Below are 24,481 nucleotides of genomic sequence, written 5' to 3'. Positions count from 1 at the left end.
CTCAGTAGGGTTTTGTATAAAAGAAATTTGATATTTCGTGACAGAATTTTGGAACAGAAATATTTAAGCAGGCCGAAGTAGCATTTATTCGCCGACAGTATTCTCTTAACTATTTCTGCTGTTATATTATTATTATTCGTTATCAGAGAACCAAGATATACAAATTCATTCACAGATCCAAAAGTATTCTGGCCAATATTTTTATGCGCTGTGTCCTCACGTAAGTCCCTCGACATGTGATTGTTGACATGCGTATTATGAATTAAACATTTAACTTTAACTATTTTTAATAGGGTTTTTTAAGTACAGAAATCTTGACAAAAGTACCACTAGCATTCTTATCAGAATGCAACTGGGTCACGTTTACTCGCCTGTTCAACTGTTCAAATTCAAACTAAGAAATACAGCAATATGCAACTGTGAATCCGAGGAAGGTACTGTGGATCATATATTCTTCAACTGTATCCTTAACAATAAGTGTGATCCTCTATATACTTTATCAACAAACATAATCCCCCTCCCCATCAACATGAACTTCCTATTAACTTTCTCCACTAAAACGGTAGTCTACTTGCTTGGATCTTTCATAAACGCTAATAGTATAAAATTGTAGTTCCTACTAACTGTTTAATGCAAAAAAAATTAAACTAAATAAGTAACTATTTTCAGTTCATGCATGTAAATGTAATGTAAATGTCTTAGCATAATTATGTTGATACCTCCACTACCCGACGTTGGCAAATTTGTATTTAAATCTAAGTAACAAAAGCCAGAAAGAAAGAAAAAAATACTATTTAAGTCAACTAAATAGTGACGTTGCACCGACATATGTGTAATATATTTATTAAATAATCTTTTGATGATATGTGCTATAAACAAGGATTTTCTCCGTATAAAATAAGAAGCTTTAAAATTTGATCGTCAGATAATTTCTTCACCATTTTTAAGTCATTTCTTCGCCCCAGTAATCCGCAAAAACAACCAACACGTGCTTATTGTGTCAGCACTGGAATGGCACTGGATTGGTCGCACTGAATTCAAAAGTAGACCGCCAATCTAGTTACTGGACTGAATGCTAACTGGATTCAGTGCATTCCAGTGCCAGTTTACATTTTTCCAGTAAGCAATCCAGTGCTGGATTCGATCACTGGACTGGAATAGTGTAAGCCGGGAATGATTTCATACAAAGAGTAAAGTTCAAACTTTTTTTTAAGGGATTTTATGACCTGGTGACTAAGACCTTTAAGTCATGTCTTATTTTAATTTTTATATTGAATTCTTATTTTTATGAAAAATAATGAAATGAAATGAAGATTATTTGTTTGAGACATTAATCAACTGGGATGAAATCAAATGAAGTGAGATGAGATGATATGGGATGAAATATTATCTCAGTAAAATGGTGCTAATTTACTGAGATTTTTTCAGTGGACTTTTTGGATGATCCCAAGAAGTAACGTTTAGCGGCTTTGTTTCATTTTCCCACATTTGTGCACTTTCACAGATATTAAACAGTTAATAAACCATCATTATTACACATTTAAACCCGAAGAAACACTAAATAGACAAAATAAAACAAATCACACAACTTCACTCCTCGCGTTCCCGCCAAAAAGTCCATTTCAAACTTTATTGTTCACATTTTTGCATAGATTATTCAATGCATTTAGTCATTTATTAAATTTCGCGTAGTGATGGTCTAGGCATCCCAGTTTTTACTTGTTATCGTTGGCATGTAAATTTAAGAAGAACTTAATTCCTAACAGCTGCATTTGTAATTAAAATTTCTTTCTTGAGTTAACTTCTTCCGTCAAAGATCTTATACATAATTATTATTCTGAAAGACATGTACCGACTTTGTAACCTTTCGGTGTTTTGTTGAAAGCGTAGTTTGGATGCTCCAGTGCTTAGCTAGTTTTTTGTATAAAGGTGACCGTCAATCCAAGCGCATGTTCGAGGAAAATATAATCACGGAAATGGCCGATTCGCAAGTCGCCAACATAGTGAACGAAATATTGGTAAATATATTTTTCTTGGTTAATAATATATTAGTAAATATAAAGGTAAACGTTCTACTGTGCCCTGTATCTGTGAAAATAATAGGTACTGACAAAAAAATTACTCACATGATCATCTACATTAATTATGAACAAAATGTTGTTTACTATTGTTTGTTTTTCATGAATAAAACCTACAAATAATCGAACTTGTTTCTTAGTTGCAAACATGGACTCATGAGCTGATGGTAAGTTGTACTTCGAGATCAGAGGTTTTATGAATAAAAATTAATTTCATCTCATTCATTACGCGCTGAATATGTACTGTTCTGCGTTTATTAATATTTGTGTCCACGTGCTTATTGTATGTAGCTGGCTTGATGTGAAGGTTGATTGCTTCATTTATGTTTAGGTTTAAAGCATCTAGCGTGTTTACAATGTGTAATAAATTTAGTCTAACATGGAACGTAAGGACTAAGTATCAAATGAATAAAAAAGCAATTATGTTATGAAAATAACAGAATATTTCAAATTTCATTAAAACTATGGAATTGTCAACTCTATTTTACTGTTGCCAAGTTAACCTTATGCATTTGTTTCAGCTGAGTAAGTTTTTAAGATAAATTAATATCTCAAATATTTGTTTTATTATGAATTAAACTGACCGATGGGCTAGATTTATCACAGAATGTAAATTGTACATAGCACTGTAGCAAATGATAAAATTTGTAAAGGGATTAAACTAGAAACCTTGTTTTTTAATCAACTAAGACATCTTAAAGTATAAAACTATTGATAAATAAAATTTGCAGTCTCAGAAAACCAAACTGTGAATTGGCAGCAATATTAAATAAAACATATTAATAGTACATTCAGTATATTGAAATAATATTTAAAATGCTGTTTGAAAATCTTTTCTAAACTTCTTACAATAAAAAAACAATGAATGAGAATATTAAAATAGCTTTTTTAAATTACTCAGTTTAGAATTTTTAGTCTTAATTAATATTTAAGCATAATTTGCATTATGAACACATTTTCGTTTTTGCAAATTTGTATATTCTTGAAACCTCTGATGTTCTTGAAATATTTTATGTGCTTATAATTGATGTATATGTTTGTGTTATGTAAGTGTTGTATACCGTTTTCATAAAAGTACTGAAAAATGTAAACAATTCTAAATTAGTGATCATCCTTGTTAACCTTCATAAAATAACATAAATTTAAAAAAGTCAATTATTTTAATTCAGCAGTAAAAAAATTCAAATATATTTGCTGTTTCCTTAATTGGTAACAAAAATCATCTAACTTAGTTTTATATATATTGTTTACAGTTATCTGCACATTTATTTAAACAGTACTTGTCTTGTCTCAAAACTTGCCGCTTTTTACTAATAAAAACTGTAAATCAATAAAGAATGTAACAATATTTTACAAACAGTATTAAGTAACTATTATAAATACATAAATAGATAAATTTACCAAACACATAAATAGATTATATAAATACATAAATAAATTACCTATTTTCATTCTTACGGTTATCAAATTCAAACATTAAAATTGCTGGTCATAATTTAAGTCAATTTTGGGTCCTTTCATTTACCAACAATTTTCAATTATTTTAGAAGTGTGATTAAGAAATTTGCGTCTGGGCATTATAATTTCTTCTCATACTGTGTCCCCTACATTATTAGAGATTGGCAACAATTAAAGTTACTCCTATATGCTCAAAAGACAGAAATGGAAATAAATTACAGTAACTAAAGCGCTCATTTCTCCATTGTTGTGTCCTAAGTGAAAATAGCCTTTATAGACATTTTAATTATGTTATATTACATATTAACATACATAATCACTGGAGTTGTGAATTTATAGAATAACAGTGGAAAAAATAATACACTTCCATATAATGAAATTGGAAAAGGGGTTTAAGATCAATATCAGCTGTATGTGACTTGGTGATTTGGGACACATGTGTTCTACTACCATCTCAGATACTAGCCCCTCTAATGTCCCTGCTTCTGATGATTAGAGGCTTTTGGGTGTCAATATGGAGGAAATTACATCCACTCTGGTGATATAGAATAAACTTGATATTATAACTTATTTCAAGGGTGGATGTTTATCTCTTAGTCATGGAGATAGTTCTCTCAGCTGCCAAGAATGTACTACGATAGTCATAGAAAGTTGTTGAAACGCTCTAGTGTCTGGTGTTGTGGTAGTAGAACGTAACATAAAATTATATTAGTTCTCAGTTGTCTGTGTGACCACGAAATTTGTAAATTTTTCGAAACGTCCCAAAGAGTTAATACGAGATTAATCCATAAAAGTACAAACATTTTCATTACTTTAAAGAATTTTCAATATCCGTTTTATGTTTATGTTAAGCAAAAAGCATCCTTTTTGCATATCAATTATTAAATTAATGTGAAACAATTGTAGATTATAGTAGTACTGATTTTCTTCAATCAATTACCATCAAAGAATTAGTGACAGGCCTGCCATCGATAAGTTACTGCATTTTACTTGTCTGTCTAGTTTTAACTTTTGAACAACTTAATTTTTTAACTAAATGAACTAGTTATTGCACCATACTGCTCTAAAAATCATCTCTAAGAAAAGCTGAGAGCCTTTGAAATTGCGAAGTCACATTAAACAGGTTTATTTATCTCTGTGGCCTACTTATTTGTATCATTGCATTGAAAATAATTTTTCAGACCTACCTGTTTAGCAAATTGTCTTAAGTCTTCCTTAAGCTTAGTTTTATATGTGTAATGTTATTGTGTGTAATGTGTCATTGTGTTTCAAATTTGTTAAAATATAAAATATACAGCTTGTAAATAATTCACAGAAAGTTGAGGCAGTAGAGGAAGCTTTTAGTAGTTTCCTGGTTCACAAACCTGAACAAGAAAATGAGAGACTTTCAATGTATCAAAAGAAGCTATGCAGTATCTTGACAACTCTCAATCCCGATCTCCAAGAGTCCTCTATCCGTCAATATCTTACTTTGACTGCAGTCTTGACAAACAAATACAAAATGAAGCAATTGCTCACATTGTTGGAGAATTTGGTGAATACAAATATCCTTCAAGCACGGTATGATTTAATTTAGTTTACTAATTTGAGAAAAAATACTGAATTTTATATCAGTCATTACCTTTATTAACTGTTGTTTCAGGATGTTGTGTGATTGTATTTTGACCAACGAAAAACTTATATATCAGAATGCTGACTTTTGGATCGAATGCTTTAGTTTAATTAGAAGAATAATAGGAGGCGTTGATTACAAAGGCGTTCGAGAAATTATGAAGGTTTATATTTTATATTAATTATTTAGGAGTAAGAAGTATTATACATACATAGTTAATGGCCCTAATAATAATGTACAACGCAATTTTTTTACAGGGATGTCGCGAGAAAGCTCTTTCATTACCCGTTAGTTTGAATTCGAGTACAATGCCCCAGTTAAAAGCGTTATACAACGTGATTGAATATATTTTTGATCGCAATGCATCCTTGTTACCTGCATATTTTATTGTTACCGAAATTCAAAAAGATTATCCTGATAACAACCATTGGCCACATTGGGTTTGTATTTTACCTTATCACTTATATAATGAATAAATGTTAAATTTATTATATTCCGAAGACTACATTAAATATATGTAGATTAAGTGGTAATCGCAGCACTGAAACCGAACGTGAATGTCGCCACTCACCTTGAGACATGAAGTTGATGTCTTAATTATTTTGTATAATACTTGTCCAATTTTTCGGAACGAATGGCCCCTTCGAGACTAGAATAAATTGGATATTGATCGACCCGTGCGTGGCCTCAATGCAATGCAAATTACACTCATAAATGGCGTAGAACTTGTTAATATTGAGCCTAGTTGCTTGAGCCAGCAAAGGGAAGTGTACAACCACTACTAAAGACTAGTAAATACAAAGAGTAGTAGTAGCAGCTTGAGGAAGCCAGGTAGAAAGTACGCCGCGTCTTTTGATCAATAACCAGGCAGACTATAATTTTGTATGTTTCTAAAGGCTTATTACATTTGGCTGAATTTAGTCGTCTGAATTGAGAAGCAAATTTAGAAGCTTCTGATTACACTGTTCTAAATTCAGTTACTGAATCAATTTTCAGTTGAAACGCGACGAAGTAAGACGTGTCGTGTGCCTAAGAGGATGGCCCCAGTATTGTTAAACAACAACAACTTTTTTGGTTTTTTTTTTTTATTTTTGTGTTTTGTTTCAATTTCTCAAAATCAAAAAAAATAAAAACAAGAATATCGGTGAAGAAATATTTATTGCTGTGCGGAATGTTAGCAAATATGAACATTATGAGTGATTTAGAACCAGCAGACTTCAGAAATTATCTATAAATGGATTCGATCTCGTTTGACCTAATATTAAACCTTGTGACACCGTTTATTCAAAAACAGGATACTATCCTACGATAGTCTATTATATATCTATTATATAACTATTACATATCTAATTCTACGTATAAGTCCAAAAGAAAGATTGGTTGTAACATTAAGATTCCTTGCAACAGGAAATTCGTATCAAGAGTTAAAATTTAGTTCTTCAATATCCCAACCCCTGATGACAAAAACTATCCCTGAAACATGTCGGGTTATTTATAAATGTCTGGCACATTAAATAAAGGCGACCGAAATTAATACTTTTTATTCGGAAGCAAAAAACAAACTAAAACGTCCTCACGCACGGAGAGCTATGGGCCGACTGAGGCCATTCAAGTAACTAAATCGATTACACCTTCCTAAATGCGTTTCTAATTAGGCTTCTAAATGATTCAGTCAGTTAGAAACCATCCTTGCTACTGAATTCAGTATCGTCTGAATTCAGTCAAGTGTAATAACCTTATAATTCTGGAATCTAGCTCAACATCTATCTATCTTTCTACCTACATATATAAAAATGAATTGCTGTTCGTTAGTCTCGCTAAAACTCGAGAACGGCAGGACCGATTTGGCTAATTTTTGTCTTGAATTATTTGTGGAAGTTCGCAGAAGGTTTAAAAGGTAGATAAATATGAAAATGCTCGGAATTAAATAAAAATAACAATTTTGGTTTTCCTTTGATGTGTCCCCCGTAGCGTCGGACGGATTCTTTTTGTTTGTTTTAAGTTTATTTTATACAAAAGTTTAGGTCTATATTTATCGATTCAGGCACTACGAAGTCTGCCGGGTCAGCTAGTAATACAATAAAAACGTAAGCCAGTTAAACATTTGTATACTTTAACTTTAATAAAGCTGTATTTTTTTTCAGCAATTAGCAAAACTGTTGACTAGTTTTGTTGAGAGTACTAAGCCTTGCGCTCAAATGGTTTCGATAATCGGTCATTCTAATATGCTCCCTGTTGTCGAGTTTTCTGGATTTGCTGATCATTTAGTGAATCCATGGCGTTTAGATCCCACTACTCTGAAGTTTTCTTTAAAAGGCAACCTGCCCTATGATGATGAACTGTTAAAACCACAAATAGGATTAATAAGGCACGTCTTACAGCAGCCTTACTCCAGAGACATGATGTGTTCAATGCTTGGTCTCCAAAAACAACACAAACAGCAATGTATTGCCCTTGAAGATCAACTAGTAGAACTGATGATATTGCCTATGGAAAAAAGTGAACAGGAAAATGATGAAGATGAAATGTCACCAACACATTGGTGTTGGTTGCATCTATCGTCACAAGTTATTTACTTAATATTGATTGGATTCGCTTCTTTCCCCAACATTGTTATGGGCTTACACAATAAACTTGTCGGTCATGACATGAAGAAAGGCCGAGATCATCTTATGTGGGTTCTATTACAATTCATATCTGGAAGCATCCAGCGGCATCCACTTTCGAATTTTATACCCATAATTAAATTACACGAATTATTGTATCCTGAAAAAGATCCGCTACCGGTACCAGATTATTCCAAAGCACATTGTACTCACCAAATGGCGGTTGTATGTATATGGATGCATCTTTTAAAAAAGGCGGAGACTGAACACAAAACTATGACAATGCCGCCAAACTTAAAAGTGCAATACGAGTAAGTACTTAATAATTAAAATGCAGCATACAGAGAAAACTTTGATACATAAATATTGATTATAAAAATTTCAGCTTTCTCCAGCATCTTATGACATCAAATAATATCCCGACTTTGGGCTCTGACTATCGCATTGCGTTGCTCTGTAATGCATATTCAACGAATCAAGAATATTATGCGCGACCTATGGGAATAATAATCGAAACCTTATTTGGAAATCAGAAACCATTGCCCAACGGGAGCACAACCGCTCCCTTGCCCACCGTACCATTGTCGATGTGCATCCTGGACAGTTTGACTTTGCATTGTAAAATGTCTCTTATTCACTCCATAGTGACCCATGTCGCGAAATTAGCACAGAATAAAACAAACATTCCTGGTAACAATATGATGTCTCCGGCACTTGTCGAAACGTATAGCCGACTGTTGGTGTATACTGAAATAGAATCTCTGGGAATTAAAGGGTTTATTAGTAAGTTTATTTTGTCTATTTATTCTATAAATATCTATCATTATAGGTTGAAGACGAAAGTTGAAAACGTACCACCTATTGACAATGTTTCAATTCTATACTCATGGAATCATATGTTCGATTTCATTATTTTACCCACACTGTAGATTTAAATATAAATGATCGATTTCAAAGAATACAAACGTTGCTCTTAAGTAGAATTTGTTAACAAACAAGATGATATCTCTTATTCTTTTACGTTTTTGCCACTTTCACGAAAATGAGGTTCATCGAAACGTCACGACAAATCTAGTGGGCAACAATTTCAATATAAGGCAAGTATGAATGATACAATTTCAGACTTTGCATTAATCGCCTTCAGCTCTAACACTAGGAGCAGGCTTAGGGACCCCGGTAACCGTACTCGTCGAACTCGACAAAGAGTTCGCCGTGCAACCTAACCCATGCATCAGCTCGCTGAGTTTCTCGCTGGACCTTCTCAGCGGATCGCAATTCCGATCCGATAGTAGATTCATTTGCGAAGCAGCTACTCTTGAGTTGTTAGGTCTCCTTCGGAGGCGCTCGGGCAGCTGTTAGCAAATCCCACTCCTCTTTACTCGCCCACCTGTCCTGGTGAAACTGGAAAAGCCCCCGGGTCACGAGCAATCCTTCAATCATAAAAAAAACAATTTCAGTGTTTGAAGCACAATTTAGCAGTCAAATCATTACGTTGTAAGAAATGTGATAAATATTATGAATCTGATTGGTATTTTAATCTGTAGCGACATAATTATATATTGTTAGGTAATTTACTTTAATAATGTAATCTTCTGTATAAATAAAGATGACATGCTGTGTGTAGGTAATCATACATGAGAATGTTTGAAGTCTTAGCTCGAGGAAATCGTTCTTATAGCCTCCTTATCTTTTAATTAAATGGTAATGGTCTCAGATTTGTCTTTGTGGCGAGGCTTGGGGGAGGCCTATGTCCAGCAGTGGACGTCCATGGGCTGATAGAATAGAATAGGTCTCAGATGTCATAAATGAATAAACGAACACTTTTGTATTCTTTTGTAGATCAACTTTTGCCTAACGTGTTCAAATCTCATGCGTGGGGTATACTACATGATCTATTAGACATGTTTTCTTATCGGATACATCATGTTCAACCACATTACAGAGTGCAATTATTATCAAACATACATTCTTTAGCAGCCTACCCTCAAGCTAACCAGACGCAATTGCAACTGTGGTATGTATCATCTTTTTCGTAACAATTATTCATACTTTTTAATTCCGCGTCATTTGTTACCCACAACTAAGATGTCTGATATTTACTAAAAATATAAAATTAAAATTAGACAGAAAATATTGATATTTTTTTAAAGGCAATCAAGATAAGATGTGCAGTGTGGCTTTATTAAAATAGTTTGTGGCGAAGAATCGGAATCAACATTAATTTTTTTTATTGGTTGAGGGTTTTTTGCTCGTTCTAGTGGAAGTACCATCTTACTTATTTCTACCGTAAAGCGTTTGTGTCCTCCGATATGAAGAGTAGGGTAAATGTGGTGATTTATATCACATGTTTCTATGTGAATTATATTCACTTCGTTCACAGTTTACAGAGTACGATAAGCGCTTAACACCAGATAGATCCTGGATCGGTTTATCCATCTATTGCTTTAAACATAATGACACTGCATGGCCATGTATGTTTTGGTTAAAAAGCTGCAAAGGTGAATAACAAAAATTTAGAAAACGCTAATACTAATAAACTAGATAATGTGAGTGTCGTGTGAAATTTCGCTAAGTACAGTCGTGTTATTTTAAAACGATCAAGATTCTCCAGTTAATAGTAGATGAAATGTTAAGTAATTGGGTGGTAACACTGACGACTTTAGAAACGCATTTCTCACTCACTAACGACATAAAATTCCATTCTTTAGGTCTATGATATAATTTAAACATTGATTTTCAACGAAAAAGAAACTTTGTTTTTAAAAATGAGTAACTCTTTGATATGTCAGAGATACAGTTTTTGGTTACGGGCCTTTAAAAGTTAATCGACAATAATTTTATTAGATTTATTATATAACTAGCTGTACCCGTCCGCTTCGCTGGGCATTTAAAATTAACATTATTATTTCTCACCCCCACAAAGATTCTCATCATTAACGCCCCCGCAACTGGTGTAGGGAGTCCAACACTCATATAAATATTAGCCTATCCATTAAGTACATATATTTACTACATGGATACCAAGTTTCAAGTCAATCGGATGCATGGTTCAGTAGTTATAACGGAACATCCGTAAAAACCACTATAATAATATATTAATATATAAATTTCAATTTTGACCGCAAACCGGTGATAGTTTAACGCGTATTTTTAATGTTCATAATAAATAATTTTTCAGTTTCGAAAGCACTGCTCTTCGCCTTATAACGAGCCTCGGTAGCTCTGGCGTTCAGCTACAGATGTCTCGTGTCGTATCGGAGCCGAAGTCGCTTGTATCGTCCGAGAGTGAAGAACTTAACAGAGTATTAGTATTGACTCTCGCTCGAGGAATCCACATGGCGGGCGCTGGTGAGTGTTCCTTTTTTAACTTTTGCATTGCATCCATGGAGAGAAATATTCCCAAAATAAACAAACTTTTAACTTTTAGGCAAATGTTGTACTTGTATACTGCCTATATTTACTTTCGTATTTACATTATGGATGTATGTATGTAAAAATAAAGAACACTACACTAAAACAAAGTACCTACAAGATTTTTAGTTTAAAATTACTGATAGATAAAGCTTACGAAACAAATTACAACGCAGAAGAAAGTATTAGGAAAGTCAAGGTTAAGACTAAATACACTGTATAGTACTTACCCTGAGATAATATCTAATCTGTATAGTTTCAAAATAAAAGTCATTCATGCCGTATGGGGGGTCTCACGCGTCTTAGAGAATGAATTTGTTTCGCATAGTTAGCGATGTCACAACAATAATCTCTCTTTTGCGGTAGTAGTAGTGCTGGTAATTGCGTACTGGTAGTTTTATTGGTGGTAGGACGTTTTGTGAGTGCACACGGGTAGGTACCACCACATTGCCTATTTCAACCATGAAGCAGTTATGCTATTCAGTTTGAGGGGCGGGGCAGCCGTTATACTGTTAAAACTAAGACCTTATAATTCATGTCTCGCGGTGGGTGGCGGCATTTACGTTGTGTATGTCTATGGGTTCCAGTTACCACTTAACACCAGGTGGGCCGTGAGCTCGTCCAACCATCTACGCTATAAAAAAGTATATAAATGAAATAAAATTAAAGTTTAAGGGGAATGTAAAAAAAAAGTGTTTTGTCTTATTCACGAAATGACATGACATTAGAAAGTCTTAATATATTTTCAATATAGTCTATATAGTGACAATTATATTTATTGTGAATAAAAATAATTCTGACCCCACTAAGATAGCTACGTTTCTTTTCGATCTTACTAATAGTGATAATGTGTAAAAGTAGTAGTTTTTAGTAGTTATTAGACTACTAGGAACTACTATACACACTACTGTATTAGGAAGATCGAAAACTAATGTTTTGTAAATGCAATTTAGTGTCTTGTACTAATGTAATTATTGAAAATTTTGCAGGTAGCGATGGGGCAGCAGTTAAAGAACTTCTCACAACAATAATGACCAACACTCCTCACATGTGGTCGCAGCATACGCTCCAATGCTTTCCACCTGTTCTTGTCGAGTTTTTTAATCAGGTTTGCATTGTGTACTCGACGTTAGAAGCATAAGGTTCGATAACCCTGATTGAAAACATTCAAATTAAACATTTCAAATTTTAATTCGTCTTGAAGTTTTTATAATAATTATCGCCCCGAATCATTTTTGAGATGAGTTATCTTAATTTAATTTGACAAAAAATTATATTCGAAAGATACAAAGATTTAAAAATAATAATTGTAAACTCGACTTTAGCCTTGCCATAAGTATTGATTGGTACAAGGAAAGGTTTTTTTTTTCAAATTAACATTTATTACAACAGTGCAGATTAAAAATATGACGCTCATTTAAAATGATCTCCACTAATCTGGTACGTTTGTTTTGTACGTAAGTACTTAATGTGTTGTCACTACACCAATTCTAAGTCACCCCCATTTACCAAGTATTGTTGAGGATCGCTTTGTATCTTTCTTCTCTCTCTTATTTCTCTTTTGTAACGAAAGGTGTCGAAACGAGATACGTTCTTCAAATTTTACTCTTGATTCCAAATAATTGATAACATAACCGTTTTAGTGCCATTGATTTTTTCTCATATCTACTTAGAAATACCAAATAAATCCTTTGTTTTGGATGTCATCTCCTCATGTCCCCAAAAAAACTGTATATCTACCAAAAAAATTTCAATTTCAATAATTTCCCCTATAGCGAGCTAAACAGCATTTATTTTAATGGACGCTCTGACGCTCGTTGCAATTTTAGTTGGAATGTGTATGAGCGTTACGGCTCTCGCCTGCACTATAACAGTTGTAGTGGCTCCGCAGTAGTCTAGATTCGACTATAATTAATTGAAATTATAAGTTTAAACATTATTATGGTTCTATTGTCAAACACTATTATAATTCGACAATATAAACACAGTATTCGCCAAAACTGCACTATAGATCAATAATATTAAAGACTCACAATATTAATCTATTTTCAATTCGACCACAGACTTTCCCAAAGTTTCCCAACTGACAGTAAACAAAGAGTAAATTTTTATGTATGTGTTGTGTCAAATACATAGTAGTGCGTGTAATGTTTTCTTTATTGATTTAAAGTATCTTACGCATTATTTAAAAAAAAAAGCATTGTGCACTCCTTCTCTATATTCTCTATAAGTGTGAGAAATTTCATACTCCTCCGTCATCGCAATTTTCGTAAAAAGCGGTACAAAGTTTTTGCTTCACGTATTAATATATAAATATCGATTATAACAAGAATTTTAATTTCAGATTTCGGCACAAAAGGAAAATAAACAGCTCTTGAAAAAATCGGTAGAAGAGGAGTACCGCAAATGGACATCGATGGCGAACGACAACGATATAATATCACATTTCTCTGTTCCGGGTACACCACTATTTCTGTGCCTATTATGGAAGATGATATTTGAGACCAACCGGATCAACCCTATTGCTTTTAAGTACGAATGAAAAATAATATTTGAAATTACTGTGATATTATATAATACATATTTATGATTTTATTAAAAAGTAACGTTTATTTTAAAGGATTTTAGAACGCATCGGCGCTAGAGCTTTGTCGGCACATTTGCGTAAGTTCTGCGATTATCTTGTATTTGAAGTAACAGATCCAGCCGGGGGTCCTCATATCTACAAATGCGTCGATGCGATCAACGACATCATCTGGAAGTACAATATCGTTACAATCGACAGACTCGTCCTATGTTTGGTGAGAAAAAAAAACATTAACTATTTATTATTTTTCAAAATTGAAACTAAATTTAAATTAAATAAAAAAAAAAAAAATTTGTTTACATTTGCATTGTTTCAGAACAACTAGACCGTTTGGCTGTGTTTGTAAAATGCACATTTTGGTTTAATAGCTTTTATGAAGTTTAAAATGTGTGACTCACACGGAGCTCACTCTTAGTTTTAAGTAAAAATAGCCGCGATACTAATAATAATTGATAAATTTTTGGAAGGCATTCATATTTTTATTATTTGGTAATAAGTAACTATCGATTAAAATAAATATTACCTTAATGCCACTTTTTAGCAATGTTTTGCATTTAAAGGTACTCCGTCCAAACCCAGATGGCAACGAAAGTCAAGTGTCACTCTACATCATTCAACTGTTGCTACTTCATGGTTTTGAGTTAAGAAACAGAGTTCAAGATTTCGTTAAGGAAAACTCACCAGAACACTGGAAACAAAATAATTGGTAAATATGTATATATGTATATTTTTTTCAATTCAAAGACTAAATTTCTGTCTCAATACAATAGCTCGTAAATAATATATTACTCCATTACGTTATTTGTACTTTCGACTAGAAACGATGCCTGTGTTTATTTTAAAAATAATATGTAAATCGAGAAAAACTAATTTTATTACAAATTTTACATACGTATATTAAATAGATCTTAGAATATTTTATTTATTTATTGTTTAAAATACGTTTCAGGTACGAAAAGCATTTAGCATTTCAAAGGAAATATCCCGAGAAGTTCACACCAGAAGAAGCGAGTGGTGCATATGGCGCACCCATACCCGTGTATTTGAGTAACGTTTGCTTAAGATTGATTCCTGTTTTTGATATAGTCGTACATAGGCATCTGGAGATACATCAAGTTGCTAAATATCTAGAACAGCTATTGGAACACTTGGGATATCTGTATAAGTTTCATGGTAAGTTATCGATCGCAGCTTTGGATTCTGTGTTACATCTAATGTGCTACAACAACGAGAATTGCAGCGAATTGTTGTGGTTACGTTACAATGTTATACTATAGTAGAATTATTTTGTCGGTGCAGTTTGGGTCATAAAACATAGCCCAGCTAGGGCGGTGAGCATGATGCGCGGGCGCAACGCCATTATCGATAAAAATAAATGAATGAATCATCGAAGGCAGGTACACGGTGGCGGGGTGGTATACGAAGGGTGGTGAGGCATTGTTATGTTATGAGTCATTTGTACTTACCTGCAAATTATAGTACATTATGTCGAAGAGTAATGTGTTTTTATGCATTCGTTCTCTGAATTTCTTTAGTGACACATTGGCTACTCCTTTGTTTTGTATCAAAACGGCAGAATTTATTCAAAATAATATTTGCACGTGTTGTTATCAACAATCTGTTAAAATTTTTCATTGAAATAAGAATAAATCCCGAAAAGTTACAAAGTGTTAATTTCCGCCGTACTCGTTAACTTGCTGCCGCGATATGTGGCGTAAGTGTTCGATTAGTGATTCTTTCTTTCATTTTTATCACTAACCCACAAAATGACAAAACTAAATACACTATCGATAACGCTTATCGACAACAATAATGCGCATCACTATGCCCGGCCATAAGGCTCGTGAGTGGAAGAGAGAGCGAAATACTCGCTTCACCGCTCCGTTTTTTTATGACCCAAACTGCACGGACAAAATAATTCTACTATAGTTGGAGCTATTTAGTAGCGGTTACGAAAGATGTTTCTCAAACCATCATAACATTGTATTGGCAGAATAATGCATGTATGTGGCTGATTACCGGTACAAAGTAGGTACTCATTCTGAAATCAACATGTTTCAGATCGGCCTATAACCTTCCTTTACAATACTCTACACTATTACGAGAAGAAGCTACGCGATAAACCGTTGCTAAAGCGTAAACTGGTGGGAGCAGTATTGGGAGCACTCAAAGATGTCCGTCCCGCCGGCTGGGCCGCCACTGAAACGCTGCAAAATTTTCTGGCCAACACGGAGTATGATAACACTACGTGGGTCCCAGATCTTAATTATTATCTGAGTTTAGTCAATAGAATGGTGGACAGTATCCTTTTCCATAAGACAACAAAACAAAAATATAGTAAAATACTATTTTAGTTGTTTCCTTAACCCTTATACTGCCACAGTGGTCATCGGTTCCCTACGTGGTGCATTAGTAAATATTATGAAGCAAGTAATTATGTCGATTACTGTTACTAAGGCCCCGGAATACCTAGTAGACTGGGAATGACGAATCCGAAGATACTGAGAGTTAATATATTTCTAAAAGACTAAAACATACATTGAAAACAAAAGAAGTCAAAGTTAGGCAGTCCAGGCGCTTTAGTAATAGAAATCGACATAATCACTTTAGTGTGCCACGTAGGGAACCAGTGACCTACAGGGCAGTCAAAGGGTTGGACACATATTTAACACTTAAACGCATATATACATATATCGCAAAATTTTGTATTACACATAGAGAACGACAAGTTTTTTTTATCATAGTACAATACTTAATTCCTTAACTTTATCTCAGCAATGATGGGTAATTCTCACTTTCCAAATACTGACTGGAGATTCAACGAATACCCAAATCCGTCAGCACACGCCTTGTACGTAACTTGTGTCGAGCTGATGTCATTACCAGTTGCGCCTAATTACGTGGGAAACAGTTTACTCGACGTGATCACAAAAGGTTTCGTCGTAATACCCACCACGAAATTACAGCTTTGGATCAACGCTATTGGCTTAATAATGGCGGCTTTGCCGGACCCGTATTGGACGGTTCTGCACGAACGTCTTTTAGAACTTACGACTAGCAGTGAGATGATCGAATGGACATATCCATATTCGCCTTTCCAGCTGTTTAATTTAGCAACCACAAGTGACGCGATGCTTGAGAACAAATATAGTTTGACATTGGCTTGCGCGCATGCCATATGGTACCATGCCGGCGCAGGGCAAATTATGCAAGTGCCTCTGTGAGTATTTAACGTATTAAATTTGTGAATTGTTTGCATGTTTAAAGTATAATTTTGGAAGGCTTAAAGCGACCCTGGGAAGATCTTCCATCGAGCGGATGATATTGCTCGGTAAATCGACGGTCCGTATGTTTTTGTTTGGAAATTGTATATGTGGAAACTTATCTTGAAAATGTCGTGAGCTAGATTCAGGCATCTGTCAAATATCTTGATGTTGTTGATGTAGTTGTATGATGACTACTCGCCAAAATAATGAATAATTATTCTTTCAGTTTCGTAAAAGAGAAGCTGGCTGTTGAAATACACACGGAAACACAAATGCTCTTCTTGTGCCACATGGTGGGACCGTTCTTACAGAGATTTAATTCCGATCTACCGCGGACAGTGATGGACATAACTATAACTTTGTATGAACTACTCGCTCACATCGATAAGTCACAGACGCATCTTCAATATATGGATCCGATTTGCGACTTGCTGTATCCTTTACAAAAAATCACTCATCAATTGCCAATTATTTGATTAATGAAACGAATTAAATTATTTAACACGATATGCGTGTTGATAATTTTTTTAATTTTTTATTTATTGCTTAGATGGCTGGACGAGCTCACAGCCCACCTATTGTTAAGTAGTTACTGGAGCCCATAGACATTTTTAATGTCTCAAGTATAGTTACAACGGCTGCCCCACCCTTCAAACCGAAACGCATTACTGCTTCACGGCAGAAACAGGCGGGGTGGTGGTACCTACCAGCGGGGACTCACAAGAGGTCCTACCGCCAGTAACTAATATTTTTTGTGGTTAACTCGTCTTATTTCCTCAACACCTTTCTAGATATCATATAAAATATATGTTCGTCGGCGACACATTGAAGAACGAAGTGGAAAACGTGATCCGTAAACTGCGACCGGCGCTGCAGATGCGTCTGCGCTTCATCACGCACTTGAATGTTGAACAAATTAACACCGCCTAGCATAAGGAGTATAATAGCCCTCCGTCGAGTGCTAGTTCGAGTTCCGAATGACACCAGCCTGACAGTGTTTATGTCACTGTTATTCTACGAAAGAGAAACGACGGGGGTTATCAAAAAATTTTCGTATGCCACGGGGAACAAATTAATTAAATCGAAAATTTTAAATAAATAGTTCAAGTGTTTAATATTTGAAGTGCTAGAAAATAAAATTATAAGAGGAATAATATTATTAAATTTTCTTAGGATATAAAAAATATGTTTGATTGTACGTATTTTATTCGCTTGCGCATCTTTTAATCTGAAGATAGATAGAGTTATTGTTAGCAATTCAAGGAAAGTTTTTGTCACCATCGACTTTCGACATATGGCACTTAAGTAGTTTTAATGAAAGACTATTTTCATACAACACAGTATTGAGTCGCATCGAAGCGTGATCGGGTTTCACTTGTATAATACCAAAAATAATGTTTGTATGCTTGTTCGCTCGTGATCTATGTGTTAGCGCTTTTATAAGATTGATGATTTTATAAGATTTGAAACTTTATATACTTGTTCTTACTGCATGGAAAGTTTTCTCAGTGTGTGTCAGTGTACGATAGTTAAGGCAGGTATACCCTAAGAAATGCGTGTTTTCCATATATTTATGCTCGGCAGGGTTTCACTACTTCAAAATAAGAAGATATTCAACATTTAGAACGGTATGATAATATCAAAATAAAATGTGAAATGATTAGGTAGTTCTAGTTTGTAGGTACCTATTTTGTAATTTTTCTGCTAAGAATTAGGACGTACTTTTACTTTTACAAAGTTTACTGATGCAGTTTTATGTACAGGGCCTAAAGTTTGAATTTTGTGTACAATTTTATAATGTTTAATCTGGTCTATTACCTGTAATAGGCCAAGTAATTGTCTGAATTTATTATGTGGTGTATGTATGTGTATCGTTTGTCGATACGAATAGTTTTCTGATCATGTAGGTATGTGTAGAATAGCTAAATTCAATTATTTATTTTATTGTATAAATAGCACTACAGAAGGTATTCTTAGCCAAATATGGCTCGGTTTCTGACGAATGAATTGACTTTATGATTAAATAATTCAATTATTATAGTATTTAGTATTGTGACAGGGCTATTATTGTATATATAAATGTAATATGTGTATAAAGGACTATACATTTTTTGTAGAATGACTAAAACTGTTATACTGTAAGTCGAGCAAAATACATGCCTAGTTTTAAATGATCGAAATAAAAAAATACTCTGTTATTCTATTAATGAATTATTCTGTAAGTAATATGTGTAAAATGATATTTAGTTATAAGCATTCAGTAGAAAAAAATGCGAAAGAAAAGAATAAGCAGCGAAAAGTAAGAAAATTTCCCGGCTCATTTTAATTTATATTTTTTTTATGCATATACTAAGATTTATGGACATGGATAAATAATACTGTATTTTGCAATAAATTTTAATCACAATTAAAATAATTATTTCTGTAAGCGAAAGTCATAATAGCTAAGTAAATGTCTATTATGAATTTGCTAAAGGAAATAAAAATAAAGCCAAATAAACGAGGCAATATTTAAAAGAGAACATTGAGCGCATTGTGTTAATAAGAAAAAAATGTGTTACACAGCGTGAAAGTAATAGTTATTAAACATTGTGATATTCTTTAAGTTATGATCATGATATAACATCAGTCACTCTTGACCATCTAAGTACTCGCAACGAACACTATAATCTCTTATAAATATGTTAGAAATAATGAAAAAAGTTTATGATGTTTTTAGTGGTAGATTTTGTTGTAATAGGAATGGATAAATGTATATATATGTTCATGTTTCATTTTAATAGTCTAAATTCAGTTCAGACTAGTCTGTCAGTTGTGCAATACTTTACGATGGGAACTTTTAGTAGCTATTAAACAACAGCTGCTCTTTAATAGATTGCTCCAGAAGGCCGGTAATGTGTATGTATATGTGTTTCTTCGATACGCTCTGCAATCTGAATGATGGATTATTATTTTTAACTATTAATTTCTTTACATTACGTATGAATTATAAGGGGGTGTAAACATTTATGTCGTAACTGAACCGGTGTCAAACGTAAGATACTAAATAACCAATTCCAAATGAATAATAGGATTGTGTTGCCATTTTCATAATAATATAAACTTAGAAAAGACTAGCTTCAAGTCATGTTTTTATTTATTTTAATTTTTTATTATTTTTCCTTTGTTTTTAAATATATTTTTACAAAAACCAACATAGACATTTTTACAGTGAACATGATACAGGTATATTAATAGGTAGGTAAGGTTCGCAATTTTTTTTTGTGAAAGACTGATTTGATTGAATAAAATTATTAGCCGCAAAATAAATTATGGCACCATATCATTTGTTGGTTGCCCTAAACTGTTGTGGCACAGTTCAGCCTAAACATAAAGCATTTTGTATCTTCATCATTGACAGATGATATTACAGATTCAATAAAAAAAAAATATTAACGCTAGTAGATATGTAACAATCCCGTTATAAACCATATTTCAAACTTGCAAATGTTTTGACTTTTGTTTAATTACATGAAATAAAATATACTAATCGCAATGTAATTTTAACTTGAAATTTTTATTATTTATTTGTGTGTATGAATCTTATGTATGAGTGCGTGTTTAATTGCAATGCAGTAAACATTTGTGTAAATTTTGAAGTATATACTACTTTCAGTTTTTATCTATTAAGTGTATAATCTATGGTTTTTATGTAAGATACAAATCTATTCACTGACATTTAAATGGATTTTAATAGTCCAGTTATATTATATAATTCATTTTGTGAATGTCTAAATAAAGTACAAATGGTAATATTTTATTTCAGAATTTTTTATTTAAATTTAAGTAATCGAAAGTACTATTGCTCATGTGAAAAAGTTTGGAAACATAAATGTCTCGAAATTACATCTGACTGTGACCAAATTAGAAAGAAATATATCTTAACATAAAATAGTTATTTGTTGCAATTATTTTTCTCATGGTTTATACATATCCTTCAAGTTGATAAAGTTAGTCGACAACATTTTAAGTGTATTTGCTTACTATTTATACGTCCTTACAGGTGTAGAGCGGTACTAATAATCTAGCACGGTTAAAATAATTATGATTTATTCGGGTGTTTTACTTCGCCTTAGCGTAGCAATCTTGGTCCTTATGATTGTGATGCTCCGGTCGTAAAATTTTTGTATGGCCTTGCCCTTTGCGTAATATAATGCATTTACATAAAAAGTAGGTATTTATTCTTATTATTAATCTGAAATAATTAGATAAACAGTGGCCGAAGCTCGACCGAACGGCTGGTTTGTGCACCTCATTTCTTTCTTCTTGTTTCTTTTCTTCTTTCACCTTCGTTCTGGAAATGGCATTTGATCAATTGAAATCTACTTAATTCTAATTCAAGATATTCAATTATGTACGCGTAACGTTTAATATAACGCGCGTATCAGTCAAGAATATCGGTGGTTTTACCGTTGAATTCTAGACGAACACTGAAGTTCACCCAATGAAGTAGGAAACCTATGGAAATGAAACGTCAACCAAAATTTCGTGCCACTGTGACGTCATCTGGCCACAAAACATGGCGGCTTTAGTGCTGTATAAAAGATTTCAATGTTATCAGGTTTTATCGATAAACGTTCTTGGCTCATTTTATTTTAAATATTGTTGAGTATTATTTATTTGTAGAATTTATACTTATAGGGAAGTAAGTAGGTATATTGTTATGTGCAAATATGATATGATTTAGATGGGTGAAATCTAAGACAAGTTCGTCCTTCGAATTTGCCAAGTAAACGATATGATGATTTTTAAAAGTTGCTACACTGATTTTATAAAGTTGTCGTTTGTCGCAAAACATAAAGATATGGCGTAGTTCAAAACCATCAGCCCATTTCTAGCATGCTAAATGTTATCGTATTTTGAGTACGTGTTTTTCTTAGACTATTACAATCTATTTTAATTGTATTGCTGACTCTAAAGTCCGTAACATACTACCGCAGCGCACCCCAAGGAAGGTGCGCCGCACCATTTGAATCACTTTCGCTTGAGAGTGATTCAAATTTTAAACTTATCAAGGGACCGCGTGAAAAAAAAAACACCTACAGAACATTTATTCATTAATTACAAACGTCATTCCTTGTGACTTCCTCTCTAAAATCACTTAATTATTAAATATTTAACAAATTTACAATAGTGTTTTACTCACTACGGAATAAAACTATTTTATTTAAATAGTTCCGAAGAGATTTTGTCGGTAGCCTTTTTCCCGAAATATCGAAACAGAATGTCTAAATATGTTTTGATGACATATTTTAAAGTGGTATTTATGATTAGTGTCATGATCAATAGATTCCGACCGAAAAATGGATTTTTCGGATGAGGGCTCCATAATGAATTTAAATACATATAGATAATAGTTTTAGGGCATCGACTTTCTTGAGATCCTATAAAATACGTTTTAATTATTATTTTTGTATGTTTTAAGCATGATAAATTATGAAATTTTATATAATCAATCATATTAAATCGATATCAAGTCAATAAATAATGTACAACCCAAAACAGACGGCCGAACTGACGTGACAATGACATTTGGCGCGCTAAACATGGCGGATTTTCGGCCTCATTAGACGGAGACGGAGATATTTACGTATATTCATGTTTCATTTTATGTACGCACTGAAATACTGTTATATTGTTTTCCTGCGAGTTAAAGTGCTGAGTAAGAACGAGATAGATATATGTTTATGTATGTGCCTTCAAAATGGGTGCTATTTATATAAGCAATTGTACGTATAGAACAATATGTCGTGTCCCTACTATATAGGTCTATGAGTTCACCTCTGTGACTAAAATAAAATGTCAATTCGTTCAGCCATAGACACCAGTCGTGTCACTAAAAACAACTATATGACTTATTTCTTCAAACGTTCTGTAAAAAGGCTTATATTAAAGTTAATTAATTTGGTAATGAGTTTATCCTAATACATAACCAAATTGAAATTCGTAAATTGAATAACGGCTTTTGATGCAAGTAAAATTCTTCTAAATGACTACTACTATAGTAGAATTATTTTGTCCGTGCAGTTTGGAACATAAAAAAGGGTGCGTGTACTTATGTACGCGCGTAAGAAGTTATACTTTATTTTTATTAAATTTATTTCTTTTTTTTTAAATATTAAATAATTAATAATAAATGTTTAACGTTAATAATTTAATAATATTTAGTATAAATTATATTAAATAATAATTTTGTCATTTATATTACTAAAAAATGAATGCTAATAACACTTTTTTTACGAGTGTACATGCGCGAATGTTCACCTGCGGTTGTGTTCAGACTCGCCAAGTTACATCGGTCGTATTGCAATGAGCGATTTAGTGGGCAACTTCGAAAATTTCACTCTCATCAATTTTTCATAATGCGCCTAAAGAAGTATAACTTCAAAAATCGGAGCGGTGAAGCGACTATTTCGCTCTCTCTTCCACTCACGAGCCTTATGGACGCATAGTGATGCGCTTTATTGTTGTCGATAAGCGTTATCGATAGTGTATTAAAGAGTAAAGTAAAGAGTCACTAATCGAACACTTACGCCACATATCGCGGCAGCAAGTTAACGAGTACGGCGGAAATTAACACTTTGTAACTTTTCGCGATTTATTCTTATTTCAATGAAAATTTTTAACAGATTGTTGATAACAACACGTGCAAATATTATTTTGAATAAATTCTGCCGTTTTGATACAAAACAAAGGAGTAGCCATTGTGTCACTAAAGAAATTCAGAGAACGAATGTATAAAAACACATTTCTCTTCGACATAATGTACTATAATTTGCAGGTAAGTACAAATGACTCATAACATAACAATGCCTCACCACCCTTCGTATACCACCCAGCCACCGTGTACCTGCCTTCGATGACTCATTTATTTTTATCGATAATGGCGTTGCGCCCGCGCAACTTTCTCACCGCCCTAGCCGGCCTATGTTTTATGACCCAAACTGCACGGACAAAATAATTCTACTATAGTAAATTACTACCTACTCAGAATAACAGTAAAAACGAAACCACTGCTTTCAGTTCATAGGCATGACATACTCCATTACGTCTTAAACAAAATATTACATAAAAAACAAGCTGTTTTAGTGTTTATTAAAATGATAATTATATTTTGCCATGTTTCAGAATTTAATTCTATTATAAGAAAAGCGTACGCAACGTCTTTTCATCAAATTCATGACTCCTGTAAATAAATTAATCTGCTCTTAGCAGAAAATAGTGGGTTGAGAATGTACCCATTATACTCAAAGTATTGCAAAAAAGGGCACATACCATATAATTTATACCAAAACCATGAAATAAACTACATATTATATTTACATAAAACTATTTTGTACTATAGTAGTTCTATAATAAGTAAGTAGGCCATGGAAAAGTCAAACTCAGAAGTAACAATCAGTTTTCTTTTTGAAATTGTGGCG

The 24,481-nt window shown here is 33.2% G+C and overlaps 1 protein-coding gene across 2 annotated transcripts; it reads left to right on the top strand.

The window, feature by feature from the left end:
- Positions 1-1,667: 1,667 nt before the first annotated feature.
- MED23 (mediator complex subunit 23) lies at positions 1,668-20,817 on the top strand. Of its 2 annotated transcripts, XM_089728925.1 has the most exons (18): positions 1,765-2,018; positions 2,219-2,245; positions 4,852-5,096; positions 5,179-5,311; positions 5,406-5,588; positions 7,293-8,065; positions 8,140-8,537; positions 9,594-9,768; positions 10,933-11,102; positions 12,155-12,273; positions 13,510-13,697; positions 13,786-13,966; positions 14,313-14,458; positions 14,702-14,925; positions 15,814-16,053; positions 16,528-16,972; positions 17,245-17,451; positions 17,810-20,817. In XM_089728925.1, the coding sequence occupies exons 1-18, from the start codon at positions 1,896-1,898 to the stop codon at positions 17,946-17,948; spliced, it is 4,116 nt and encodes a 1,371-aa protein (XP_089585051.1). In that variant the 5' UTR covers positions 1,765-1,895; the 3' UTR covers positions 17,949-20,817. The 2 variants fall into 2 exon arrangements, with proteins under 2 accessions (XP_089585055.1, XP_089585051.1); XM_089728929.1 differs by lacking the exon at positions 2,219-2,245 and having other exon boundaries at positions 1,668-2,018.
- The last annotated feature ends 3,664 nt before the right edge of the window (positions 20,818-24,481 follow it).

Source organism: Bombyx mandarina, chromosome 01, assembly GCF_030267445.1.
Source record: "Bombyx mandarina strain Sakado chromosome 01, ASM3026744v2".
Lineage (NCBI taxonomy): Eukaryota > Metazoa > Arthropoda > Insecta > Lepidoptera > Bombycidae > Bombyx > Bombyx mandarina.
This window is presented reverse-complemented; position numbering and strand designations above follow the sequence as displayed.

Excerpts from the sequence above, each read along its gene's own strand:
- MED23 (XM_089728925.1), top strand. The coding sequence starts at position 1,896 with ATGCTCCAGTGCTTAGCTAGTTTTTTGTATAAAGGTGACCGTCAATCC. Across the intron at positions 2,246-4,851 it reads CATGGACTCATGAGCTGATG|AAAGTTGAGGCAGTAGAGGA; the intron begins GTAAGTTGTACT and ends AATAATTCACAG. Across the intron at positions 12,274-13,509 it reads TTGTCGAGTTTTTTAATCAG|ATTTCGGCACAAAAGGAAAA; the intron begins GTTTGCATTGTG and ends TTTTAATTTCAG.